The sequence below is a fragment of the Trichosurus vulpecula genome, chromosome 3 (assembly GCF_011100635.1).
Source record: "Trichosurus vulpecula isolate mTriVul1 chromosome 3, mTriVul1.pri, whole genome shotgun sequence".
NCBI lineage: Eukaryota > Metazoa > Chordata > Mammalia > Diprotodontia > Phalangeridae > Trichosurus > Trichosurus vulpecula.
The window spans coordinates 224,213,122-224,239,461 of NC_050575.1; the positions used below are offsets into that span (position 1 = coordinate 224,213,122).

Genomic DNA, 26,340 nt, shown 5'->3' on the forward strand with positions numbered 1-26,340 from the left:
TCAAGTCTTTCTCCACTTCAATTCACCCTCCACACAGATATCAAATTGACATTTCTTAAGTATAGACCTGACCATATTATAGCCTTATTCAATAACTTCCAGTGGCTCACTTTTTCTTCTAGGATTGAATTTTACATTCTCTGCTTGTCGTTTAAAGCCCTTCACAAAGTAGCCCAGACTTACCTTTCTAACCTCATTATACATTAGTCCCCTTTCCACACTCTGTCCAGATACATTGGCCTCTGTATAGTTCCTCATTTGTGATGCTCCATCTTCATGACTTTGCACAGGCTATATCCCAGCCTGACATGGACTCTCTCCTCATCTCTACCTCATAGAATTCCGTACTTCCTTCAACACTCAACTCAACACCATCTTGCCTTTCCTGATCCCCCCACCCTACCTAACCCCCGCCTGCCAACGATCCCTTTATCAAAATGATCATGTTTTAGCTTGCATCTATCCTGCATATACTTATTTATGCATATATTGTCTTTCCCATGCTTTTTGAGAACAGGGACTTGTTTAATTTTTGTCTTTGTATACACAACAACCTAGCACAGGCTCTTAGTTGGCATTTGTTGAGTGATTAGCCCTCTTCTGTACACCTAAAATGCTTTCTTGTCTAATTTCTGCCTATTGATATCCAAACCAATCTTGGGTTAAAAAGAAATGAACGGCCCAGGGGAGTGGGGGGAAGCATTTATTAAGACCTTGCCCTGTGTCAATCACTAAGCTAAATGGTAGTATAGAAATACTAAAGCAGGACAACTCCTGCCTTCAAGGAACTTACATTCTAATAGAGAGACAACACGGATTGGAAACTGGTGGTCATAGTGGGTACTTTGACCTGACAGAACAAGGCCCAAATCAGGTGCCCCTTCCTCCAGGAAGCCTACACTGATCCTTCTCCTTGGTCAAATCTATTTCCCCTATGCGCTTATGAAATTCTAGTGTGTATTGAGTTCATTTGTGTATGTTTCATAACTTACCAGTCTCCCCTTTCCCAGTGGACTGCAATCCTCGAGGGCAAGGCCATTTTAAAATTTCCCTATCCATCCCCAAGGCCTATGTAATGCATAATATTCCATGAATAATTCTTTTCATGAATGAAACGTTCACCTATATTAAATCATTAGTGTTTTGAGAGTAGGAAAGTCTTATTCATCTTTTTATCTCCCCTAATATTGAAAGGGTTTTTTTTTTAATTAGTGATAAAATGAATAGAATGCAAACTAGCATCAAGAAAGACACGCTTTGGGAAATTCAAAAGTACTTTCTTAATCTTTCAAAATTGTACATTGCCAAAGAATCTTTTCAAGAAATCTTTATTTTCTGAATAGCCAGAAGTGAAAATACATCCCTTTTCTAGAGAGCCCATGAATGGCATGTGTCAGTGGTCACTGCCTAACAACATGGAGACTCACAATCCTCTGGTACTGCATCCTGTACATGAAGTGTATTGAATCCAGTCTGGTGAGTTTTTCTGTCCATAGAATACTAATTGTTTGCAGTTGTGAGAAGACTTGTTGCTATAGCACTGACCATGACAATGCAGGCTTTCGAGTGAACTGGACACAGTTTATCAATTCTTTATTGAGCCCACTGGTTGGTTTGTAGGGGAGGTTTGGGTAGGGCAGGAGCAGTAGCAATTATCTTTGGCTTCTTCCCCATAACCGTTAGCAGTATTGATCCACCGGAAATCACTTACTGTTGAGAAAGAGCTGGACATTAGATAGTACTGATTCTATAATCGAAGCTGGAGTGTGTTTGGAGGATGACAGCCAGAACAGTGAAGGAACCTGAAATGTCACCATGCCAGCATGTTGGAGGGCTAGCTATGTTTAGCCAGAAGAGGAGGTTTAGGGTGGCAACGACTACTGTTTTCAATTATTTGAAAAAGTTGTGATGGAGAAGAGGGGATTGGATATATTCTATTTAGCCAAAGAAGGCAGGTGACATCATCATCACCACCAACAGTGAATATTTGGATAGGGCTTTGAAGCTTGCAAATGCTTGAGATACACCATCCCCATGAGAAGTGTGAAACATAAGGATTACAGGCACTATCCTCATGTTAAGATTAGAAGCCTGAGCTTGCCACTGGGCACATATAGCTGGTGTCAGAGGTGAGACGTAAGGTTGGACATCAGGAAATACTTTCAGCCAGGGCAGTCTTGAAAAAGTGGGTGGTAAGGGAGAAGAGGAAGGGAATACGCATTTATAAAGCACCTATCTGGTGCCAGGCTCTGTGCTGCGCACTTTATAAATATGTCATTTAATTTCCACAACAACCCTGTTAGATAACTTATCGCCATTTTACAGTTGAAGAAACTGAGGCAGAGTTGTGATTTGCCCAGGGTTACACAGCTTGTGTCTGAGTGTGGATTTGAATACAGGTCCTCCTGATTTCAAGCCCTTTACCCATTGCACCACCTACATTCCTCTAGGAAGCACGTAAGTAGGATAATAAGGATAGCGAACATTTATATAGTCCTTATTATGTTCCACGCACTGTGCTAACAACTCAATAATTATTATCTCATTTGATCCTCACAACAACCCTGGGAGGTAAATGCTATTATCATCACCCCCATTTTATAGTTGGGGGAACTGATTTGCCCATAGAGAACAGCAAGTTCCCTATTACTGTAGATCTTCAAGCAGTGCTTCAACGGCAACTTGTTGGGGCTGCTGGAGGGAGGGCACACACATTTATACTATTCCTTCTATGTGCCAGGCACCGTCCTAAGCCCTTTATATTTGCTCCTGCTAGGTGATGAAGGAGTTAGAACATTGGAGCTGGAGTCAGGAAAACAAGTTCAAATCTGACCCCAGATTTGTGCCTGGTCACACAGCAGGTGTTTAATAAATGCCTGTTTCTTTCCTGTTGTATAGTGATAGATCACTTCCATCTCTGACTTTGTGGATTGTGTTATGATTTGATTTTGTTTTGAAAGTCACAGATATACCAAAGTAAAAGTCAGATTGTGAACCATTTTCTCCATGGCCATAAAAGTAAATTCATAATTTCATATAAACTTCCATGGTGGTGTCAAGCCTAGTAAAGATGCCCACACCAAGTTTTGATTTTTGCCTTTTGGTGATGCTTTGTAATCTGAAAAAGTACCATTAGGTCCCATTATCAGATGTAGAATGGTGGTGGCCTCTACTGAATGAGGTTCCCAAATTAAGTTTTGATGGGAGTAAGCACTTTTCCTCAAAATTTGGTGCCTAAAGTTGCATGGCATTTAATACCTCTGAAATTTAAATGTCCTGCTGACCCTGGAACCCCTGGTAGGTAAGACACAAGGCAGGGGCTGGACTAGCTGGAACCATGAGTTTGCAGGTGTTATGACTAAATAAATCCCTGGGGAGAAAGGTAATGGCACAAGCAAGAGGGTGGGCTCTAACTATACCCATAAATAGGCTCATGTGAGTGTGTCTTGTTGGTTCTTTACATACCTTTAAAGACATGTCCTGGTAATTTCAGCAGCAGGTAGAAGCAGGGACAGTAGCAGACTAGAAAACTATCTATGGCTATTTTGCATTCAAATTCAGTACTGCTAGGCTGTAAAGTGCCTCTGGCTTTTTAGAATACAAATGTCAATGTAACTCTACCATACCTAGAACTTCTATAGGTCTGGAAATCCCAGCTCAGGTCAGAGCTACCAAGGTTACCACCTTGAGCCTCGATTGGCACTAGAGGTTCTGGGGCCTCCTAGAGAAGCCACATCCTTCCTGGCCTTCTCAGTGTCTGCAGAGATTCTAAATTCTACATGTAAATGATAGAAGTCTCTCAAGGCCTCTGTGATATTGAAGATTACCTACAAGGCATCTAGTGATTTATTTTTAATCATAACACTGTACCAAAAGAAGTGGCCCATTCCCGCCTCCCCCCCATAAGATTCGATTTGGATGCCTCATTTTGTTGAGTCTCTGGATTAGACCAAGGAGGGTAGTGGATTTGACGGATCACCTTAAAAGGCTTCATGAGCTTAAGATGCGTGTCTGGGGTTGGTAGGCAGATAGAGATGGATGTGGAACACTTCTGATTATTCTAAAATAGCAAAATAGGGAAGAAAATCCAATATCCTCAGTGAAAGATAGGGGTGTAGAGGAAGTCAAGTTTATTTTTAGTCTATACCAAAACCAACAGATTTAGCTTGAAAACAGCTTATGTTAAACACTTGAATGATCCAATTTTAAAACTATTTAGCTTAACATTCACAAAATTTAATATTTATCAGCAGGGGCAACATGTCTTCAAAAAGTAGCATAAGCCCAGCTTTACAAAGTATTTTAATTCTCACTGGCTTTCCAGAGGACATATCCTCTATCAATAATAAATCTTTCACTTTTCCCTGAGTACAACTAGCACTTAGGGCCACTTCCAAGTCTGCCCAAGACATGGTTACATTCAGCTAATTTGTTTACTCCTTTTTTTCCACTCCCACAAAATAAAACAGAGTGTTTTACATCCACTGATAATTCCACCGTTAGGGTCTGGTCTGCCATTTATAATTCTCTAACAATTTATGACATACCTATACCACAGACTCTATATGCTTATACTTTATTTAAAAACAAGAGTACATTTAGAACCACCCAAAATGGATGTCTTAATTAGCTTGTCCATACCCTGAATTTACAAAGGAAACCACTTTCACCATGAAAATGAGTATTTGGATTAATTTACATTAATAGATATCCTGACTAAAAAAAAAACAACCTGACAATCAACCAATCTAGTTCAGGGCTAAGTGATGGGGGGAGGGGGTAAAGGACACAGTTTTTGATGTGAGAATCTTGATGAAGAGTTAAGGAACTTGAAAAATCTGAATGGTTTAGAAACCATCTATGTATATTAAGTGATGTACACTGTGATATATAGTGATATGGAAGTGATACAAAGAAGCAGCCTCTTCTAGTAACATGGCTCAGATATTACTGACAAACTAAACAAAAAATTAGTATTTTTAATTGGAGGAAGGACTAAAAAAAGAAACTTCCCCTCTACCCCCGATTTAGGACAGGGTCTAAACAGACAATAAAGAAATAGAAGAATTATTTGGGGAGTAGATTTGGGGAATATGTGGAAATCAAGGCATGAGGAGATGGTGGAGTGCATAATATAAACATTCATGGATTTTCAATTCTAATAATTGGAGAAGTAGAACTATCAGCTTAGCAGCTCCTTATAGACAAATCAAGGAACTATTCTATTTTTAGAGGAAAGGACAACCAACAGACTCATTTCATCTATATCAAGAAGGCACTAAGGGTAACTCACTGGTGGACAACAGAATGAATCCAAGTCAGCATGGGTAGTCATCAAATATGACACCCACATGGTCCCGGTAGAATTCACATCTAAAGCTTGACTACCAAAAATCCAGGAAATCCTTATTTTAAAAAAAAACATTTCAAGATACTGCTAAAAATTTGCTATGGTATTTATAAGATTCATTTTGAGTCAAGTCAATAAGCATTTATTAAGAGCTTACTGTCTACTATGTGCAAATCACTGTGCTAAACAGTGAGAAAGCAAAAAGAAAAGCAAGATAGTACCCTGCCCACAAGTACCAAATAGTTCACAGACAGGTAAAGAAGTAATCTCAGTAGGAACAGACTACTAACAATTTGGAGGGAAGAGGGAACCAAGAAAGTCTTTGGTAAGGAAGGAAGGAAAGAAGGAAGGAAGGAAGGAAGGAAGGAAGAAAGGAAGAAAGAGAAGAAGGGAGGGAGGAAAGAAGGAAGGAAGCAACGAAGGAAGAGAAGAAGGGAGGGAGGAAAGAAGGAAGGAAGGAAGGAAGAGAAGAAGGGAGGGAGGAAAGAAGGAAGGAAGGAAGGAAGAGAAGAAGGGAGGGAGGAAAGAAGGAAGGAAGGAAGGAAGGGAAGGAGGAAGGGAGGGAGGGAGGGAGGGATATACATTCCAGGCACAAAGGCATGGATATCAGAAAGAGCATGTTGAATTCAAGGAAGCGCTTGTGGGCTAGTTTGCTGGACACAAAGTATGTGGAGTAATATTAAATAAGTTTAGAAAAATAGTTAGGAGCCAAACTGTGGAAGACTGAAAAAATACCAGGCTTAGGAGCTCATCTTGTAGTATCTTAGAAGAAAGGTAGGAGACTATATTGAAGCCTAGGTATGGACCATAGAGATGTAGACACGACCACTAGATTTAGCAGGAAAGAGATCAATGATAACCTTGCAAGGAAAAGTTTCGATGACCTTGAATTCAAGCTAATTGGTGGAGTTGGAAGCTAGAATGCAAGAGCTGAGATAATGAAAATAGAAGGGTGCAGGAATGGGGAACCTGTGGCCTCAAGGCCACATGTGGCCCTCTAGGTCCTCAAGACAGAACTTGCTCTGTGAAGTTTGGATTCAGTCGAAGTGCCAGGCCCTGGAGGGCTACATGGTGTCCTCAAGGCCGCAGGTTCCCCACCCCTAGAGAGTCCCTTCGGGGAAACTGCCTGCAAAAAGACAAAGAGTGATAAACTTTTAAAGAATGGAGAGACCCAGACATATGTATAAGAAGAATCTAATGGCTATGGAGAGACTGAAGATGAGAGAAAATGATCAATGAGGTAACTTCTGTGGGGAGAACAGAAGAGTACAATACTGAAGATGAGGATCATGGGAAGTGAAGTTGATATCAGACTACATGAAGGGTAATCAATGCTGTGTAAGCACAAGGGTTAAAAGTAGTGAAGAAGGTACTGAAATCCTTAAAAACAAAAAGAGGAATGAGCTTGCATAGTGCCTTGCACATAGTAGGCACTTAATAAATTTATCTGTTGATTGATTATGGGTTGAATAGGATGCAGAGGCTGGCAGATAACCATGACAAGGATATGGACTGGATCACAATAGATAAATGGAACAAACCTCAAAGGAAAAGTGGTTGCTGAGTAACACTGGCAAAGGAAGGGGTTAGATGTAGAAACAATGAGCAAAGTATATGTCAATTCTTGGTCTTAACAAGAAAGGAAGGAGGTGGCCATGGAGGTAGTATCTTCTGGAAGTCAGGTCTGGCACAGCATTTACATACAAAGAAATCACGTTACTTAAAGGATGTTGCAGAACAAAAGTGCAATGATGTCAGAAAGATCAGTTAAATGCTTTAACCCTTTCATCTTTTTGTCAAAATTGCATCTATTATGCAGGCAAGGATAGACAAGTGGAAGACAAATACTGCCAAACAGGAACTTTGAATGATCAAGTAAAAGTTACCAAAATAGTACATAAAATATTTATGGTTTTATCATGCAAATTTTCTGATCCTTTTCTTAGTGAACTTTAATAAATCAAGAGGGTTGGGGCAACAAGCTTCTATGAGCTACAACTTGTGGCAACCTCAACTCCCTAGATAAAATGTTTAATAGATTATAAAAAAATGCTAAACAAGTGACATTAGTAATAGCCGTATTTAAATCAGATGGTTGTAAATGACTAAAGTAAACTGATTATATTTATCTGGACAACTCTTTCCAATGATTCTTTTGATACAATAGCTTAACCTCTACCTTTGGTGAATTTATAGTAGTACTTCCCAAAAAGCAATGGAAAAACATATGGTAAGAACAAGGAGGATATAACATATTACCCAGAACGATTTGCAGGGAAGTGGTAATGGGAAAGGCATCATCAAGCACATTTATGCCCAGGAAAGGAGGTGGGCTGATCGTGTAACCAGATGAAGAAAGACAGCTCAAGTGGTAATGCTGTTACCTGGGAAACATTACAAGAACCAAAGTAAGGCTTTAGCACACTGGGCAGACTGACTATAGAAGGGGCTATGATCTACGTGAGCTGAGGGAGGAACAAAGGGATGGTCAAAGTAATGACGCTGGAACTAAGTCAGGAACTTGGTGACTAAGATCTCATACTCATACCAGCTAGAGGTGAATCCACTCTAGTCATTCACAAGCCACAGTAGACAAAAAATAAAAATCTAAGGTCTAAAGTTTTATTTGGGAAATCTAGGTTCCATGTAACCTAAATCACAAAGTTTTTAGCACCAAAATATGTTTGTAGATTGTATAAATCTTCATTTCAGACATAGTAAAAAGATTTGCCTTTAAAGAAAAATATGGAGACAATGATAGAGAGGTAGGTATGGAAGACGCTGTTTAAATGCTTTAAAACTCTCCTATGGTGGGGTTTTTAACTAGTCCAGTTGTTTGATCCAAAAACAATGTTTTGCTAGTTGAAACATCCTTTTAAATCTCCAGTGCAAATAAAAAAGATGAAAATACATGAAGCTTTAAAAAAAAAAATGAACCTTTCAAGAGGTATACTTACTTAGCCAAATTAAATGAGGTTCCATCATTTTGTGGACATGCACTTTCTACTATATAAATTTGAATGTAAATATACAAAATGAATATAGCATAGCCTTTCCTCCTCTGAAATTTCTATGAATTCACATAAATATTCTAAAAAAGTAATATGTAGTGCTCAGAAGAGCACAGAGATGGGCTCACACAATACCCTGAAGTCCTACAAGTTTAACGAATACAGTAAAGAGACATCAATGACCACATTTCATATATATATATATATATATATTCATATATATCATACACATACACATATACACATGCATGTATGTATAATATATATAACATATATACATATATAATACACATTCTCCCCCATCACCTTCATTATAAGGCTATATTTGTTTTGTGTATTAAAAGGCACCTCTCCTTCCTTAGCTATTACCTTCTTTAAAAGATCTATTCATTAAAAAGCCTAAATGTTTAATATAATATTTTAGAATGGAATATTTTTCAATCCACATTTGAATAGCCAGTTTTTCTTACATTCAAATTTTAATAAACTAAAATGACAATCTTTCCAACAAGCATGCTGGCCTAGTGTATATAATATATACAGTGGTTAAAACATTTAAAACTATATATTACATAAGTAAATAGTACGACACTCATGTCATCCTCATATCTTATCCTTTGCATATACTTCCCCAAAGAACTCAATACAAAAAAACAGTAAAATGCACCTATGGTTTAATATAGTCTATATATATACATATATATTATATATGTGTGTGTGTATTCCTAGTAATATATATAATATATATTTATAAAATATACATAACTTTTAGACATTTTCAAATAAATCTTTATAATTTTTTCCGAAAGAAATATAATAAGAATACTAAAGGGATGAAAATCAAATTCATGGGAAATTTCTCATGTAAAATTCATTAGTCAGTGATGCAGCCCATTTTTACCCCTTTAATTAACAATTATAATGTATTATAAAAGCTAAATACTTTATGTAACTTATTACCTGTTTAATGGCAAAAAATCCTAAACCTGGTCAGTACAAAAATATGAAAGGTAATAGTATCACTGATGTTAAAATATCTGTTTATGGTCTGGTCTGAATATAGCAAATGGATTTTTATGACTTTTCAGTACTGAGAAGGGTACTGCAAGTTCCAAGAGCACAAATGTGTCTACACATCTCAAGTAAACAAGGCCAGAGCCTGTCCTTCTTACCACTCTCTATTTTAAGGATAACGTTCATGGAAAAAAAAAAAACCTCACAAATCAAAAACTACAAAAGCATTTTTTATCATTAGGCTGGAATTTTCAGCTCATGTCTGCTGAATTCAAGCCGAATTGCGAACTACACTGTATTGGCTGCTTTGGTAGATGTCCACAACGGGGCTTCATGATACTAGGGGAAGAGAATGTTGCTTCTGTATATTGTCTTATATACTGGCTCCCAAGTGGACTTTCACCACAGCCACCATTCACAGTAGTCTACACACCTCATGGTTATTTTCCATGTCCAAACACAAATATTTTAGGAGGCATAAATAAGTTCAGTGTAATAGGCAAAGGGAACTCTGAAGATTTAAAAAGATGCTAAAAGCAGGAACTAAGAACGGGAGCTGGGGCATCTCAAATCAGTGCTTCTTGCCTGGAACTTGCCAACTGCTCTTAGTAAACGTCAGGTCAGCAATTCAGCATTTTCACGTCATGAAGAGTGTAAGAACAGAATTTATAGAATACAATTCATCATTCTACTTCTTCTTGGCACCATAAACATTTATTTATTGATACCTTACCACTACAAAGGGTTGAGGTCCAATTCATTTGCCAACACAGAAGAGACTTATTGTTAACCTAAATGCTGATGATGGGGTATGGAAGTATAGATAAGAAGGGAGGGTAATTATGTCAAAATAAGATGCTAGCAGCTATAGCACATAGCAACACAGGAGCATACACACACACACGCACACACACACACACACACACACATATCCAGCTATGAGAATCAGCATAGTCTGTATCTAACATGAAATCAGGATACCACAGGAGATAGGATTGGAGGGAATTTTTGTCAGAAGACTACCATAGATGTGTGTGCCCCAATAGAGATGATCACCACCTTCAAATTTCATTCCTTTTTTTTTCTGTAACCAACCATCCAGTGCAGTGTCAGGTGCATAGGAGAATTACTTCTTTCTTCCTGTCTAGACCCCCAAGAAGAGACTTCTGTAAATCTGACCCTCTGATTTATCTAGCCACTTTAAGGCCAGCATATCAGTAGGGAGGGAACTCTCTTGTCCTATGCTCGGTGTTTATGATCGCCAGTAGTGATCTTGACTTCTGTGTGATCATTATACAGGGTTAGTTTTAGCAATGAAGCTGCAACCTATAAGGAAACTTTACCTTTTCTTCCTAGAGGCGCAGTTCTCATCTAACCATCTAGGATGGGGAAGAAAGCCCACTTACCTTAAGAAGCCCTTTGGGGGACATTAGCATAAAAGTAAAAACCAGTGGGTGGAACTTTCTGAAACAGTTCCTATGAGATTCCTAGTCCTTCTGTTGACAAGAGAGTACCCTTAAGATCCCCTACAGATCCCTTGTTGCAATTCTAGCTACCTATTTTGATGGATTCCAGAAGAGAATCCTAGGCATCCCTACAATCCAGTTACCACAAATTCAACATTACTGGGAGGAATCCAGTGGCTCATTCTTTGGGGCTTAGATTTGAGAATAGAATGAGCTTGCAGAATGAGCCACTGGATTCCTCATGACCAGAACAGTGACCTAGAAGCCAACATGATCAAACTTCCCCATTGTAAGACAGTGCCCACCTCAAGTATCAATGTATCAGAAAGGTACTGGCATTCTAGCTCCCTAGATTAAGAATATCCACGTAGCTAGTGACTCTACGTTCTTATTCCCTAGCCTGAGAGCTAGATTCAGAGCCCAAGCAGACAGGTAAACAGTAACCTGGGAGAGACAGGAAGCCACAAGCATCTGCAGGGCAGTGATATTCCCAGTATCTCTTGCAGAAAGGGATGACATCAGAGCTCAGCTGAAGGTCATGCAGTAATTCTCTATCGTTAGGGAAGAACTGTGTGTCTTTTTAATAGTCCATGATCTCTCCACAAAAGAAATAGATGGTATCACTTGGGATCAGGGATTGAGGAGGCATCTGGATCTTTGTTGCTCTAGGATATAGAATAGGGCTTGCAGAGAGTAGTCTTCCTCATCTTGTACTAACCAGTGACCGCACCCCATTCCACCCCCTAGTAGATTTAAATTAAAACATTAGAATGGTATTTTAATATATATTTTCTATATTTAGTATTAATCATAAAATATAACCCATACCAACTATATCTCTTCAGGTCACTGATGATCACCACCATCAGAAGCACCATTGCTTTGATACTGATAAAAGTTGCAGAAGAAATTTTCAGGCAAGCAAAAGGGTTTATTATGGCCTGTTATTTTTTTTTTTAACTTGAGAGGCTATTGAAAGCAAAGTTGTTATGTTCAATGATTTATATACGTTTTCAACTGGTCCCTGGGTTTGGGTGTCCAAGAGAAGGGGTGGGATAGGAGGTAAAATAGATTTCAGTTAGGCAGTAAGGTCTGGCACTAGAAATCTGAATGGTGTATGAGGTTGAACTGTGGCAGCTAGATCACTTGCTCAGAAAGAAATAATCGACTTTCATTCACAGGTTTTCCAGAACCAACAACTAAACTCATTGCTCTTAAAAAAAAAAAAGTCAAACCAGAAACAGCTTAAGGTCTTTTAAAAAAAAAGATATGCAACTGACCTTTCCATACAGATGTCTTCCCTCCTAGCAGCGGTAAACTAGGGTTTTTGAAGGTATACTGCTTGTGCTTTGTTTAGATTTTTTGGTTTTTTTTTTTTTTTTTTTTACAAAAAGCAACAGGATGGACCTACCCAACCCTAGAAGATTGAATTTGGGTTATTTTCCTAAACCAACATTAAGTATCATAGTATTATTGAAGGCTATCAGATAGCCCAACCTGAGGGTTAGGGAAGAAAGAGTACATAGATAATCTGAAGCATGGTTATGTGAACATAAACAAATGAGACTCTCTCTAAACATTTTCTTTTTTTTTTTTTTTTTTTTTTGCTTTGCATCTATCCAGCTGTGAGTTCAATGATAAGAATGGTTGACCATTTTGGTATTATAAACATCACATGAATAAAACTGAATTTTAACAGTAATACAGGTTATTTATGTCAGAGACCTGTGCTAGTGACTGTCTTTGAATAATAAAGAGACTCAAATTTGAATGTTTGAATAAGTTAAATCCCTTAGTAAGTGTAGACTGTATCAAACATTCTCCTTAAAGTTGAATATCTAACAACTAAACTCTCAGTCACTTGGTAACAACTCTATTTTCAAAAATGTAATACAATATATAATTCTGCCTGCAAACTAAGTATCTGATTGGCATATTGAATAATATATGTAGCATGTTATTGCATTCTTTTTTTAACAGGTAAAATGTTTTGCCAGTCACTTTATGTGTAAAGCTCACAGACACGCTAAACTAAACTCTTTTCAGAACTGCCTAGTCATCATCACAAAAGGGTTAGTCCAGTGGACATGTTAAAAGCCACTGTTGTGACTACCTAACGTGCACGTTTGACAAAATTTCTCAAATGAAAAACATGCTTAAGTTCCCCTGCTCCCTCCACCCCTCCCCAATAAATCATGTTATTGATGTATCCCTCCCTTAAAGAGCGCCCCAATTCCTCCATAGGGACTAAATGAAGCTCGTTTCGCTCAGGCCTGCCCAGCGAATAAGAACCCCCTCACAAATAAAAGCATATACTTTCAGAATAATTTGAAACAGTTTTCAGGCTCACAGAACCAGCTGAGCTTGCAGCAACCTGAACAAACCTTGGTTTTAGAAAACAGTACATCGACTGCAAAAACTATATTTTAACAAATGTTCTCTGTGCTCCATTGGCAGAATGAAAGGGCAAGAAAAGTTGACTTTCCCCCTTGTCTTCTGTTATCTCTTGTGTGCAGCTGATTATACAGAAAGAGTGAGAGGTTGAAAAGGAGGCATCATGTCATACAAAGACTTTGGCCAAGGCGTCTGCTCCAGCACTGGCAATGTAACATTTTGATGGGTGGAATGCCACATCGTGAATTGATTCCTCAAACTTTTTTCGATGAGCTGTGAATTCCTGGATACAGGTCTTGCTTTCTAGGTTCCATAAACGTATTGAACAGTCATGACCTAAATACCCAAAAATGTGAAATTTTTAAAAAATAATTCGATTACACAGAGATATAAAGAATATACAGATTTCTGTGTCATGTACTTACTGCCAGACATCAAGTATAGGCCATTGGGATCAACTGCTAAACTTGTAACAGCTTCTAAGTGAGCAACCATCGAATGGATCAGTTTTCCTTTAAAAGAAGAGATTGTTACTCACTATTTTTCTAAGCCTGGACAAAGCAAATTCCATCTTATCTTTGGCTGGATTAACTGTCTAGAATATTATTTTTGTGTCTGATGGACCACTGATAGTCAAAAGTGATTTTGGTGTCATTTGTTTCTTCCATCTACTTAAATATATTATAGTGGTTTTCTCAAACAGCCATGCATATGTGCCTCATTTTCACAAAACAACAAAACAAAACAAAACAACCCTTAGTTCTCAAAAATGCAAACACAATTGTTGCCTCTGTTAGGAACAAATATTTTGGAATTGCCTATATCTGAGTAATTATGACTTCTTTACTTATGTGGCCCCATATTTGGGTAAAACATCACACATTGTTTCAAAGGTAATCTTACTTTTATATAGCACTTTTCATGATAACACTGTTTTCTAAAACAGTATCAGTGCAGTGGAAAGAAACCTGAATTTGGAGCAAGAGAACCTGGCTTTGCCCTTACTTGCTAGGACCCCAGACAAGTCACAACCCCAGCTTCCACATCAGTAAAATAAGGAGGTCAGCCTAGATGACCTCTGAGGTCTCTTCCAACTTTAGATTTATGACACATAAAGTATTATGTAAAAAGAAGTTACAATAACAAGGGTGAAGGCTCCTGTGGGTTGTGGTTACATGCAAGTCATGCTCAGATAATAGGTTCAGAACTCCACAAGGCTTTGTTGTTGGCCAGCCTTGAAAAGACTGACCCTATACAGGGTGAACCACCCTCTTCCAAAACCTAGAACCTCCCTTGCATGCAGTTTAAAATTTTTGCTATGCCAAAAGGAAGCGGAACTGTAGTTGATTATAAATTCTTTTTAATTTTTTCTTACAGAAAGGGAGAATGGAGTCCCAAAAATAAGAAAAAGTTACATAAATATATTAGGGAAATCCTCAACGCAAAGTTATTTATCTGCAGTAGACAGCATAACTGTTATCAATTTACATGAAAGTCAATTTTAGTGTCTTGCTCAAGTTCATAAAACAAAAGGTAGAAATTCTCAGTAAACAATAACAACCAATTTAGCAATCTAGATCTCTTTTCTATCTTTTCAATTGTTTCACTAAAATTTGTGGATGCCTTCAAAGGTCAAGTCATTTAAAATTAGTCAGCATAACATATTTAGCAACATGCTAGAGAGAAGTGTTAAACTGAAGAATCAGGGTTTGGTGGTGCTTTTTTCCCCTCCTCTCCCCACCCTCAGGTCTGAGGATTAAAAGATGGTGAAGAATAGTTAAAAAAAAGGATCTGGAATCTAGGAACCCAGGTTCAAATCCTATCACTGCCCCTCATTACCTGAATGACCTTGGCATAGCGATCTGGGCCTTAGTTTCCTAACAGGCAAAAGGATGGGGTTTAATTAGATGGCCTCTAAGGGTCCTCAAAGCTCTATATCTGTGGTGCTACCAAGTCTAACAAGAAGTCATTTAAAATGATTTTCCAGAACAATATTAATACCCTTATTTATATTCATATGGCTATGGCACGACCCTACCGCCCATATTTCTATACAAAAAAATACATGCTACTGGAAACTCTATAAAACTAAGTTAATTCTTGGCTGATCTTGATTAGTTACTAAGTAGGAAGGGGCAGGAGAGAGAGGAGACTCTAGATGGCATAGTGGCTAGAACTCTGGGCCTAGAGTCAGGAAGACCTGAGTTCAAATCCAGCCTCTACTTCCTAGCTATGTGACCCTGGGCAAGTCATTTAATGCAGTTTGCCTCAAGTTTCCTCATCTGTAAAATGAACTAGTATTTTTGCCCATAAAATCTCGAATGGGGTCATGAAGACTTGAACACAACTGAAATGGGTGACCAATGGTGACAACAACAACAAGAACAAGAAGCCAAAATGGGAAAGCATTTCATCTTCGAACTCTATTCTTTGTCCCTTTTTAGTAAAACCACCAGGAACAAATTATATAACAAGTTATTTTGATTTGTTTACTCTAACAAAAATAACTATTGTGGGAGAATATCTTACCTGTGTTATTATCATAGAATTTAATATGTCTGTCTTCATGAGCAGTGATACTGATTGGAAGAGTTGGATGACTGATGACTCTATTTATTTGGCAGGACATGTTAGAGCCTAAGGGGGAAAAAAATCAAGAAATACAAATTAGTTATTAGCATTTTCACACACTGCGTGTTTACTATGTAATTAATTTGTCCCTAATTAAGTCATTTTGTGATTGTCTCCCCAATTTTAAAGGGGAAAAAATAAAAGGCACTTAAAATATGCTAAGAATTGGTATTATTTTCTTGCCATCTACTGCCTACAGATATGCATTTGAATTTAACTTAGGACCTCTGGCATTTCTCTTCTTAAAGCTGAGACCTCAGAAATGTTTTATACTTTAATAATTTTCACTCTCACCACTAACCAGACAACTTCCAAACAAACAACTCAATGCCTTCTCCAGATCAACAGTCCCCTCTCCCAGGAAATAATACTGATTTTCATGGCCTTTCATAAACATCATCTCACTGAAACCTCAGGACAACACACCAAAGGAGGAAGAAGTCCTATTACTATGAAAAGATAAATATGGCAAAGACTTCTTTTTTACTCCATAGCTAAGGCTTTTTGCTTTTTCCTAACCCCTCTCTTACGGGTAATAGAGCATCATTATCAGGCCAGTGCTTCATGCTGGAACCTAGTGCCTTCATCATAACACGAGAATGCATTTATAATAATGTACATTTTACAACTTTCGAGATGCCTTCAAGATGCCTATTATCATTTGATTCTCAAAATAAGACAGAGAAGTTTAGAGTATACCAGAGGTGAGGAACCTGCAGCCTCAAGGCCACGTGTAGCCCACTAGGTCCTCCAGTGAGGCCCTTTGACTGAATCCAAACTTCACAGAACAAATCCCTTTAATAAATAGATTTGTTCTGTGAAGTTTGGATTCAGTCAAAGGGCCGTACTTGAGAACCTAGTATAATAATGGGGCACTATGAGCCCCATTTTTCAAATGAAGAAACAGACTTGAGGAATTAAAGAACTTTGCCTTCTTAAGGTTGCAAGGTTAGTTGAGTGACAGAAGGAGAATAGACTCCAGGGCTTGTGACTCATGGTGCAGTACTTTTCTCACTATGCCATCCTAATGAAGTATAACTAGTGAGTTATGAAATTCTGACCCCTTCACTGCCAGGAATACTCTAAACTCCTTCTCAGGGACATCCCTATCACAATCAGTCAAGAAAATTGGCATTAAAAAGATTTTTAAAGATTGACTTTAATTATTTAAACCTTTTTCTTTATTTAAATATTAGTTGCTCAATAAAAGAAAGCAGAGAGTTTACATTTGTCCTCAGATATATCATCATAGCTAGTATAAGCTTTTATTTTTCTTTCAGAAAAATAGGTGACAAGTCATGGATTGACTGCAATACACATCTAATTGGCGAAGGGAAATTGAGAACCAAAAAAGGGAATGAGAAAATTTCCAGCCATTATGGGAAAACAATTTGGAAGCAGACCCTCAAATCACTAAACGGTGCATACTTTCCAACCTCTGTGACACCACTAATAAGCCTAAACCCCAAGGAGAAAAAAGAAAGAAGAAAAGGTCCCACATGTACAAAAATATCTGTAACAAATCTTTTTGTAATATCAAAGAATTGAAAACTAATGAGGTGACCATTAAGAACAAATTATGGTACATGAATGAGTGGAATATTAATGCACACTGCAAAATGGAAGGAATAGTTTTGTAGAATCACAGGAAGACCTGTATGAACTGCTACAGAATGAAGACAACCAGTGGAACAATTTATACAATAACAACACGGTAGAGAAAAAACAAAATGCAAAGATTTAAGATGTGCGTTGGATGTATTGACCAACCATAATTCCAGAGGACCAATAATCAAACAAGAGGTAATGGACTCAAGGAGAATAAAACACATTTTTTGGCAAAGCCACTTTAGGAACCTGTTTTCTTTGACTTGGCATATTTTTTGCAAAGGGTTTATTTTCTTTTTATTCATTAGAGGTAGAGGGAAGAAGATAGCTAAAAAAGAAAGACAGGCAGAAAGGGAGGGGGGAAGGGCATCTTTAGTAGCTTTATTTTTTTTAATGCATAGAAGAGAATAGAAGGAAGACAGGAATCAGAGATAAGCAGGACAGCTTAGAAAACTCTTCGTTGAATTTGTTATATATCTAAAAAGAAAAGCAAGCTATATATAACAAATATTTGCAGCTTCATGTACTACCTTTTTCTGTTTTACTATGTATATGGAAGCATTTTATTTGGTGCTTAAGTTCAGAGTAAAAAAATTTCTAAAATTTATTTTAGGGGGAAGAATACTCAAATGTCAAAAAATATTCATAATCAGTGTCCAAAATTGGTTGCTTCAGCTTATAACTTTCCATAAAACAATATAGAATTCATTTAAACTGGTACACATACTTGTATCTAGGTTGGCTTCTAAAGTGAGAATGCGCTGTCGTGTTTCCATGTTAAAGATGCTAGTATATCCATTGCTGAATGATGCTACCATATGGCTCGGATCACTGCTCACTAGATCCACAGAGGCAGGGATTCCCAGTTCTATACCAATCAAAACATTTTTAAAGAGAACAGCAATTAGAATTTTTATTTAGCAAAATCAAAATGAAAATAATACTTCACAGCAAAATAAACAATATAATTTCTTAAGGAAACAAAGCTTGTCATTAGGGCTAAAAAAAATCAATCAATCTACAATTTTATCAAGCCCTTTTTAGGAGCTAAGTACTATGCTAGATATTGGGAATACAAAAACAAAAAGCAAAATAATCCCTACTCTCAAAGAGCTTGTAATTTGATCAAGAGAGATAGCATGCATATACACTGGAGACATACAGTGAAAAATGTAAAAACAAAAGACCCTAATAACATTTTTTTTTAAAAAGATGAGCTGTCTTGAAGGAAGTGAAGGATTCTACAAGGCAAAGGAGAGGGAGTACATTCTGGGCATGAGGAACAATTAATGCAAAGGAGATATGGGAGATGGAATGTCATGTGTGAGGAACAGAAAGGCCAATTTGGCCAGATCATGGAAAAAACAGGTTGGGGTCAATTGTAAAGGGCTTTAAAAGTCAAACAGAGGAGTTCATATTTTATCTAAGATGTGTTAGAAAGTCAATGGGATTTATTGGGTAGGGAAGAGCATGGTTAGATCTACACTTAAGGAAAATTTCTTTCGGCAGCAGTGGGGAGGATGGATTAGAGAAAGATGGCAGGAAGAACAACTAGATGGCCACTGAGATAGTCCAAGTGAGAAGTGATAAGGGGCTGAACTAAGGTGGTAGCTGTGAATATGGAGAAGGGTCAGATGTGAGAGATCCTGTAGAAGGGGCAAAGGCAAGTTGTAGAAAATGGTGGATATGTGTGGCAAAAGAGACTGAGGAGTTGAGCATAGCACCATCGTTACAAACCTGGATAACTGGGTAAATAGTAGTGGCTTGGGCAGAAATACAGAAGTCTGGAAGAAGAGTAAGTTCTGGTGAAAAGAACGTAAGTTCTGTTTCGGACAAGCTGAGACTGAGATATCTATGTAACATACAGTTTAACACGTCCAATAAGCAGTTGTTGATGTAGGACTGATGCATGGGAGATTCAGGCTGGATAGAGATATTTATGGATCAGTTATGTAGAGAAGATAATTACACCCAGAGGAGTTAATGAAGTTACCAATATGTCAATAAGCATTTGTTACATTTATTAAGTATTTATTATTACTTAATACATGAAGATACTATTTTAAGTCCTAGGAATAGAAAAACAAAAGTGAAACACACTCTGTCCTAAGGAGCTTACATTCTATCAAGATCAAGTGTGGAGGGAGAAGAGGGCCCAGGGCAGAGTCATGGGGGACACCCAAAGTTAGGTGATATGATATGAATGTTCAATCAGCAAAAGAAATTGTAAAGGAACAGGAAAACTAGGAAAGAGAGAGAGTAGGGTCACAAAAACCTAAAGGAAAAAAAGTATTCAGGAGAGGCTGGTTAATAATGTCAAATGCTTCACAGAGGTAAAAAGGATGAATGAAAAAAATACCATCAGATTTGGCAATTATGAAATCACTGATAATTTTGAAGAGAGAAATTTCAGGATAGTGGAAATGACCTACCAAAAGTCAGAAAAGTAATAAAAAGCAAAAACAGGATTCAAACCCAGATTGATCCCAAACCAAGTGCTCTTTCTATCACAACACACTGCCTCTGCCTCATCATGTGTCTCAGGCCTTAGAGGCTTCCTTTCCCAAGAAGATACCTCCTTCAACTCTATACAACATCCGCACCAACCACTGGCAGAGATATACACATGTACTTTCCTAAATCTCAGCAGTAGGGAATCACCTCTCTTCTCTCTATATCAATATATTGTTTTAGTCTAACTACTGAATTACCAGTACTAATTCACTAGACCTCAAGTACTCCAGATAAATACTAGCTCCCCAAGTGCTCAACATTCTTTAGTTTTAGCAACCAAGTCAGTTTCCCACCTCCAGAATAGCCAGCCTACAGTCTACTTCCTGATGCCCTTGAATAGGCCTCAGGAATAACTGGTAGTTGGGTGTCTACAAAGCCTTAGGCACATACCTCCTCCTCCTTTGCTATCTAGTACTATAACATCCTCATCTGACTGGCACATTTTATGATTTGTTAATGCAGAAGTCTAAACAAGTGGGCAAATCATATTTTTTATAAGCTAAAAATCTCACTATTGAAACATGGCAGCTAAATGGCACAGTGGTGGATAGAGCATTGGGCCTGAGGTCAGGAAGACCCGAGTTCAGATTCCACTTCAAAAAATTACTAGCTGTGGGAGCCTGGGCTACTCACTTAAGCTCTGTCTCCCTCAACAGCACCCACCTCCCAGGGTTGTTATGAGGATAAAATGAGATAAGAGTTGTAAAGCTCTTTGCACACTTTAAAGTATTATATAAATGCTAGCTGCTATTATTATTAATAGCTATTATCATTAATGTTCCTAAAATACAATTCTGTCCATATAATTCTCCTACTAAAGAACCTTCAGTGTATCTCCACTGTCTCTAGAGTGTACAAATGCTTCAGCTTGGCATTTTTAAGGTCTTTCAAATCTTAACTTCAGCTTATTTCTCCAGAGTTAGGTAATGTTCTTTTTCTTCAAATGATCTTTGTTCCAAACAAACTGCATCACCTGTTTTCTAAGTTCAGCATTCCATCTCCCATCATTTGCTTTTGCATGGTATGCTCTATGTCTGGAATTTCTTATCTCCACTGAGACTCCATTGCCTCCTTCTAGGCTTAGCTCACGCACTACTTCCTACAAGAAGTAGTCCCTGATCACTCTAGCAGATAATCACTTTCTTTCTCCCTACATCATCAATTGTACACTTATCTGTTTACATTTTATATCTCCTCAGTATGAGAGACGTATTGAACAAAGGATCGGTCTTAAAATTAGGAAGGCCTGGATTCAAGACTTGCCTCTACTACATAAGAGCTGTGTGACCATGGACAAGTAACAACTTCTCAATGACTCAGGCAAGTCCCTAATGTTACAATACACAGGAGTTGCCAACTTTTATTAGGGTAGGGAGTTTATACACCAGCAGTTCTCTACAAAGAGATGAAAGAAAGAAGAGAAAGAAAAGGAGGAAAGGAGAAAGAGAGGGTGAGAGAGAGGAGGAGAAAGAGAAATCAGATTTCCAGGAGAATATACGTTCCTGGAAGGTAGGTACTGGTTTTGTTTTGTCTTTGTATTCCCATTGTCTCCTACAGTGAATTGTAAACAGCAGGAGCTTAATAAATACTTGTTGGACTGGAATTTTAAAATTACACATACCAAATTATAATTTAAGAAATACAAAGAAAAACTACTTCCTAGGCTTAAAAATTAATAACTCAAATTTCAATTTAAATAAGATTTCATGTCCAAGATTTTATGTCCCGGATTGCACAGTTTTATAAAGACCATCCATTTTAAGAAGCACTAAAAACAAAAAGAGCGTACCTTGATTATCATTAAACACACTTAGGGCTGGAGAAATTTCAGTTGTATTCCATAAACGAAGAGTGCCATCTGCTGAACAGGACAATAAACGTTGATGCACTCCACTATAAGCCAAGCCCCAGACTGCATCTGTGTGGCCCAGAAGTGCACCTCTTAAAACAGAAGGGTCTAAACAGAAACGAAATACAAGGCAAACATGCAAATTCAAGAAGGAAGACAAAGTAAACAGGTCATTAAAAGTATCTAAATTCTAAAGAAAAAAATGTAAACATTGAGAAATATGGAAAATATAATTTCTAATTTCTGTTACTCTTATGAAATGCCCCTGGGAAGAAGATCAAAAAGTCTCAGAAGTGTAGAAAGGGAGATTTATCTGTCTATCAAACCCCAGATCTTTAATCCTCATTACCATTCAGTCATCAAAATTCTACCTTCAGGGTTTGTGTTTGGCAAGTTTATTCCTATAGGTAAAACATTACATTTTGTTTTAACCAAATGTATACCACATAACCCTGATCATTCCTGTAATCAAGAACATTTGAGATTTTAATTCTGCCCTTCAAAAAGCCCACAACTAATACCAACTTGCTAACATCTGTTTAAGTACTGAGTTTGTTCTGTGTCTCTTGAATTGCATTAGATTTAGCTTAGTTTCAGTATAATTCTAAAATAACTTTCCACTTACTATAAACATGACAGAGGCATTTTTAAAAGCACACTTTTCCCTAGCTCAGGGGAAAAAACATAGAACTAGCTCCTAAATAACCAATGTTACGTGAATTTATAGTTAACACCTAGTGACAAATGGGATTACGGTTTCATGGTTCTGTACCCAAACTAAAGGGGACTTAAAAAAAAAAACCTGTTGGGTTCTTAAATATTTTGGTGAAATGAACTTTAAAAATAAGATTTAAAAGACTACCTATATAGAGAAGCCATGGCTTTGTTTCATGGTTCTGTACCCAAACTAAAGGAGACTAAAAAAAATCTGTTGAGCTTTTAAATATTGTGGTGCCATGAACTTTAAAATAAGATTTAAATGACTACCTAGACCCAGGAGTCATACTACTCATTCCTTCATTGTTTCCAATGTATGCTTTTACAATGTACTCATTCCAGTGTTTCCACTGTACTCATTCCTTCATGTTTTCGTAGCGTACTGTTCAATAACGGGTTCAGAAAACTACGAAAATATCAAAAACTCTGGCAGTAACCCACAGGAGCTTTAGGGAATATGGAAGTGACAACAATAATTTGCCTATGAAAGCTGTGAGAAAGAACAATGAAGTATATGTTAGCTGGTACTAGTCTCAAATGGTACTTGATATCAATGACTGTGAGTCTAACATTGGTAATCAATAAAACTAGAAAAATGTATGTTCTCTGTAAGGCTGATGTCCCCTCTTAAACACTAGATGCCCCCAAATCCTAAATTTAGAACACAATAAAGATAAAGTTACTGTTCATATTCATACAGGTCCACATACGCATCTATGAAAAGGGTGGTTATAGAAAATTTTCACATTTTAAAACTATATATGTGTTTGAGTTACTTAGGGCAGGGGAAAGGAAGCCAGAAAAGAAGCATCCAAAGAACATACCATAAGAGTCGTAGGGATCGATGTTTGGGTTTGTTGTATTCCAGCCCTGAATAAGGCCGTCTGTCCCTCCACTATAACACTGTTCACCATTGCTGCTCATTACTACACAGAGGACTGGACCTCTGGGAGAGTGGAAGAAAATAAATTTATATTCTACCCATGAACAAATCACATTGATAATAATCCTTGTTCAAGGAAAAATGTTTCATGATTCACGTCAGTCTATTTCTGTTTTTTAATATACAATGCCAAACTATAATTTAAATTTCCCCTAACTGAATAAATCAATAGTATGAAGAAATTCTTTAAACCAAAATGGAAGAAGGCTAAGTGTAACTTATCTGAACCAAAACAATAAAATTAATTCCAAATTTTTTTATGTAGATTGTTTTGAGAACAAGATGATTCAGCAAAATTTATGTTTTAATCCTCCTACTTGTTTCAGTATTCAAATACCGAAATTCCATACTTAAGTAAATTCAATATAATAGAAATATTTTATACAAATTTAATGCAAATAAAATATTATTGTAATAAATACCCAAAATTTGCAATGGCAAGTCTATTTTTAGAAATAGATCATTTTCAGGTTAACTATTTTGTTTACATTTGCAACTAAATGTAAGTGAAATTATATATGTTCTACACATTTTAATTTACAATTACATAGTGTCTAAAAGCACATACTTACTTATGAGCTCTGAATGTATAGATAGGCTCCACATCAAGAGAGGTACTCCTAGATAAGATTTTTTTTTCAAAAAGAAGAAAATATGTCTTGTGTTACTATATTCTACAACTGCTATTACAAAAACATCTTATAAAATGTTTTAAGAATCAAAAAATGCTAACAAGAAACTGTTACAAAAGGAATGTGAGAATATTAATACACAGTGTAGCACAGTGTGGAGTGCTGGATGTGTAGTCAGGATGATCTGGGTTCAAATCCCAGCTGTGACACATAACTAGCTATGTAACTCACAAAGCTCTCTGAGTTTATTTCCTTATAAGTAAAATAGGATTACAGCATCTTCAGTTTCCACTTCATTGAATTCTTATGAGACTAGAATCAGATAAGAATAGAGGTTGCTAATGGTATATTGGATAGAGTACTGGGGCTGGAGTCAGAAAGACTTTAGCTCAAATCTGGACTCAGACACCTGTTAGCTGTGTAACCCTGGGCAAGCCACTTAACCTCGTTTGCCTCAGCTTCCTCAACTGTAAAATGGGGGTGATAATAGCATATACTTGCCAGGGCTATTGTGAGGATCAAATGAAATAACATTTGTAAAAGCACTTAGCATAGTGCCTGGCACATAGTAGTGAATATATAAATGATATTCTCTTCTCTAATGTATCTCATGAAGTAATCTGCCAACTTAAAACAATATAATAGAGAAAAACTAGAACTGGGAAGGACCTCAGAGGCTACTTAGTCCAACCTCCTCATTTTATACATGGAGAAACTGAGGTCCAGAGAGGTTAAGTGACATGCCGAAAGTCAGACAGGTAGTAAGGGTCAGAAGGGAGATGTGAACCTATATTCTCTGACTGCAAAAATACTCTTTCCACTGTTCTGTGGCACAGTGTATGGAGGACTTTCCCTTAGAGTAAAGGAGATCTGAATTTACTGCCTCTGACACCTACTGACTGTGTAGACATAAGCACATCTCAGTGTTGCAAGGCAACTAAGACAATAGGTTACAGATGAACTCCTGATACCAACAGGTGAAGGGAGGTCTTAGACCAGGAGGTTTTTATATTGAGGAAATAAAAGATCTGGACATATAAACATATGAATAAATAAACCTCAGTTATTATTATAAGACATATGTATAGCTTCAAACAAAGATACAAATGAATTAAACTGTTCAACAGCATAAAAATCCACTTGAATAAAATTTGTTTTTCATTTTTTTAATACAATCAACCCCAAATATAGAAGGTTTACAGTACCATATGGTAAAGACTGTGATGTTACATTTAGCTTCCATTCAAATACTAAGAAGGAGCTAATATAGATAGGAAAAACAGCTGGAACACATATCAATATATTTCTACCTCTTAGAATTCCTAGTTCTTTTCAAATCCTGCTGCCTACCCCCCAAATTAGCTGGTACTGATTTTAACATAGTTTGTATATATTCATGTACACGTTGCTTCCCTAATAGAATGTACGCCCCTTGAGAGCTTGGGCTTTTTCATTTGTCTTTCAAAATTTCTGACATGTTTACTGACTAAACAATACTATAAATGTAATTTTGATTGAATTAAATGGTAATCTTAAAACAGATCCACTTCAACTTAAAAAAAAACTGGGTTGATCAGAAACAAAGTCCAATTGACAGTCAATATGTACTGTAATATGATATAAACAGATGACAATGATGACAGACATTTAAATAGCAGTTCAAGGTTTACAAAGCACTTTACATTCGACATGATACATTTTTTAAAAATTTCCTCAGCTGCTAAAATTATCTTGTATCTATTTTGTATGCGTCATAACATACCTATATCCATATGGGTCATCTCCCTGGGGAGTCTATAAACTCCTTGCAGTGAGGGACTATTTCCTTTTGTCCTTGTATCTTTATTACTTAGTACTATGCTGGGCATATAGTAGGTGTTTAATAAATGCTTCATGAATGACTGACCGTCCCAGCTGCTAGCATTTCTTCCTCCCCACAAATATCACCAAGAATCTATTTAGTATATATCTATATATGTTTGTTTTATGTTACACTTAAAAAATAGCATTAGTGACTTCATTCTGCTTTTATCCACCATTTTAAGTTTCAACTCCATGTAAGTTGCCTGATTTAGGAAATTTTACAAGAGTATTCCCCTACCCCACTGTCACCTAACTTAAAGAATGTCACAAGAATATGCCTCTGCCTCTGACCTCAGTGCCTCCTGAACACCCCTCCCAATGAGAAACAAGATGTCTCAATCCCTATAA

At 37.2% G+C, this 26,340-nt stretch overlaps 1 protein-coding gene across 2 annotated transcripts in view; it reads right to left on the bottom strand.

Moving 5' to 3' along the window:
• Positions 1-11,751: 11,751 nt before the first annotated feature.
• The window catches only part of STRN (striatin), a 150,783-nt gene continuing 136,194 nt past the window's right edge, over positions 11,752-26,340 (bottom strand). For both annotated transcript variants that reach the window (XM_036750588.1, XM_036750587.1), the window contains 7 exons: positions 24,070-24,117; positions 23,379-23,500; positions 21,778-21,945; positions 18,202-18,342; positions 15,765-15,872; positions 13,661-13,747; positions 11,752-13,571 (listed from right to left, as the gene is read on the bottom strand). In XM_036750588.1, coding sequence (XP_036606483.1) covers positions 13,402-13,571; positions 13,661-13,747; positions 15,765-15,872; positions 18,202-18,342; positions 21,778-21,945; positions 23,379-23,500; positions 24,070-24,117 — 844 coding nt within the window. In that variant the 3' untranslated portion in view covers positions 11,752-13,401. The remainder of the gene's footprint in view (positions 13,572-13,660; positions 13,748-15,764; positions 15,873-18,201; positions 18,343-21,777; positions 21,946-23,378; positions 23,501-24,069; positions 24,118-26,340) is intronic.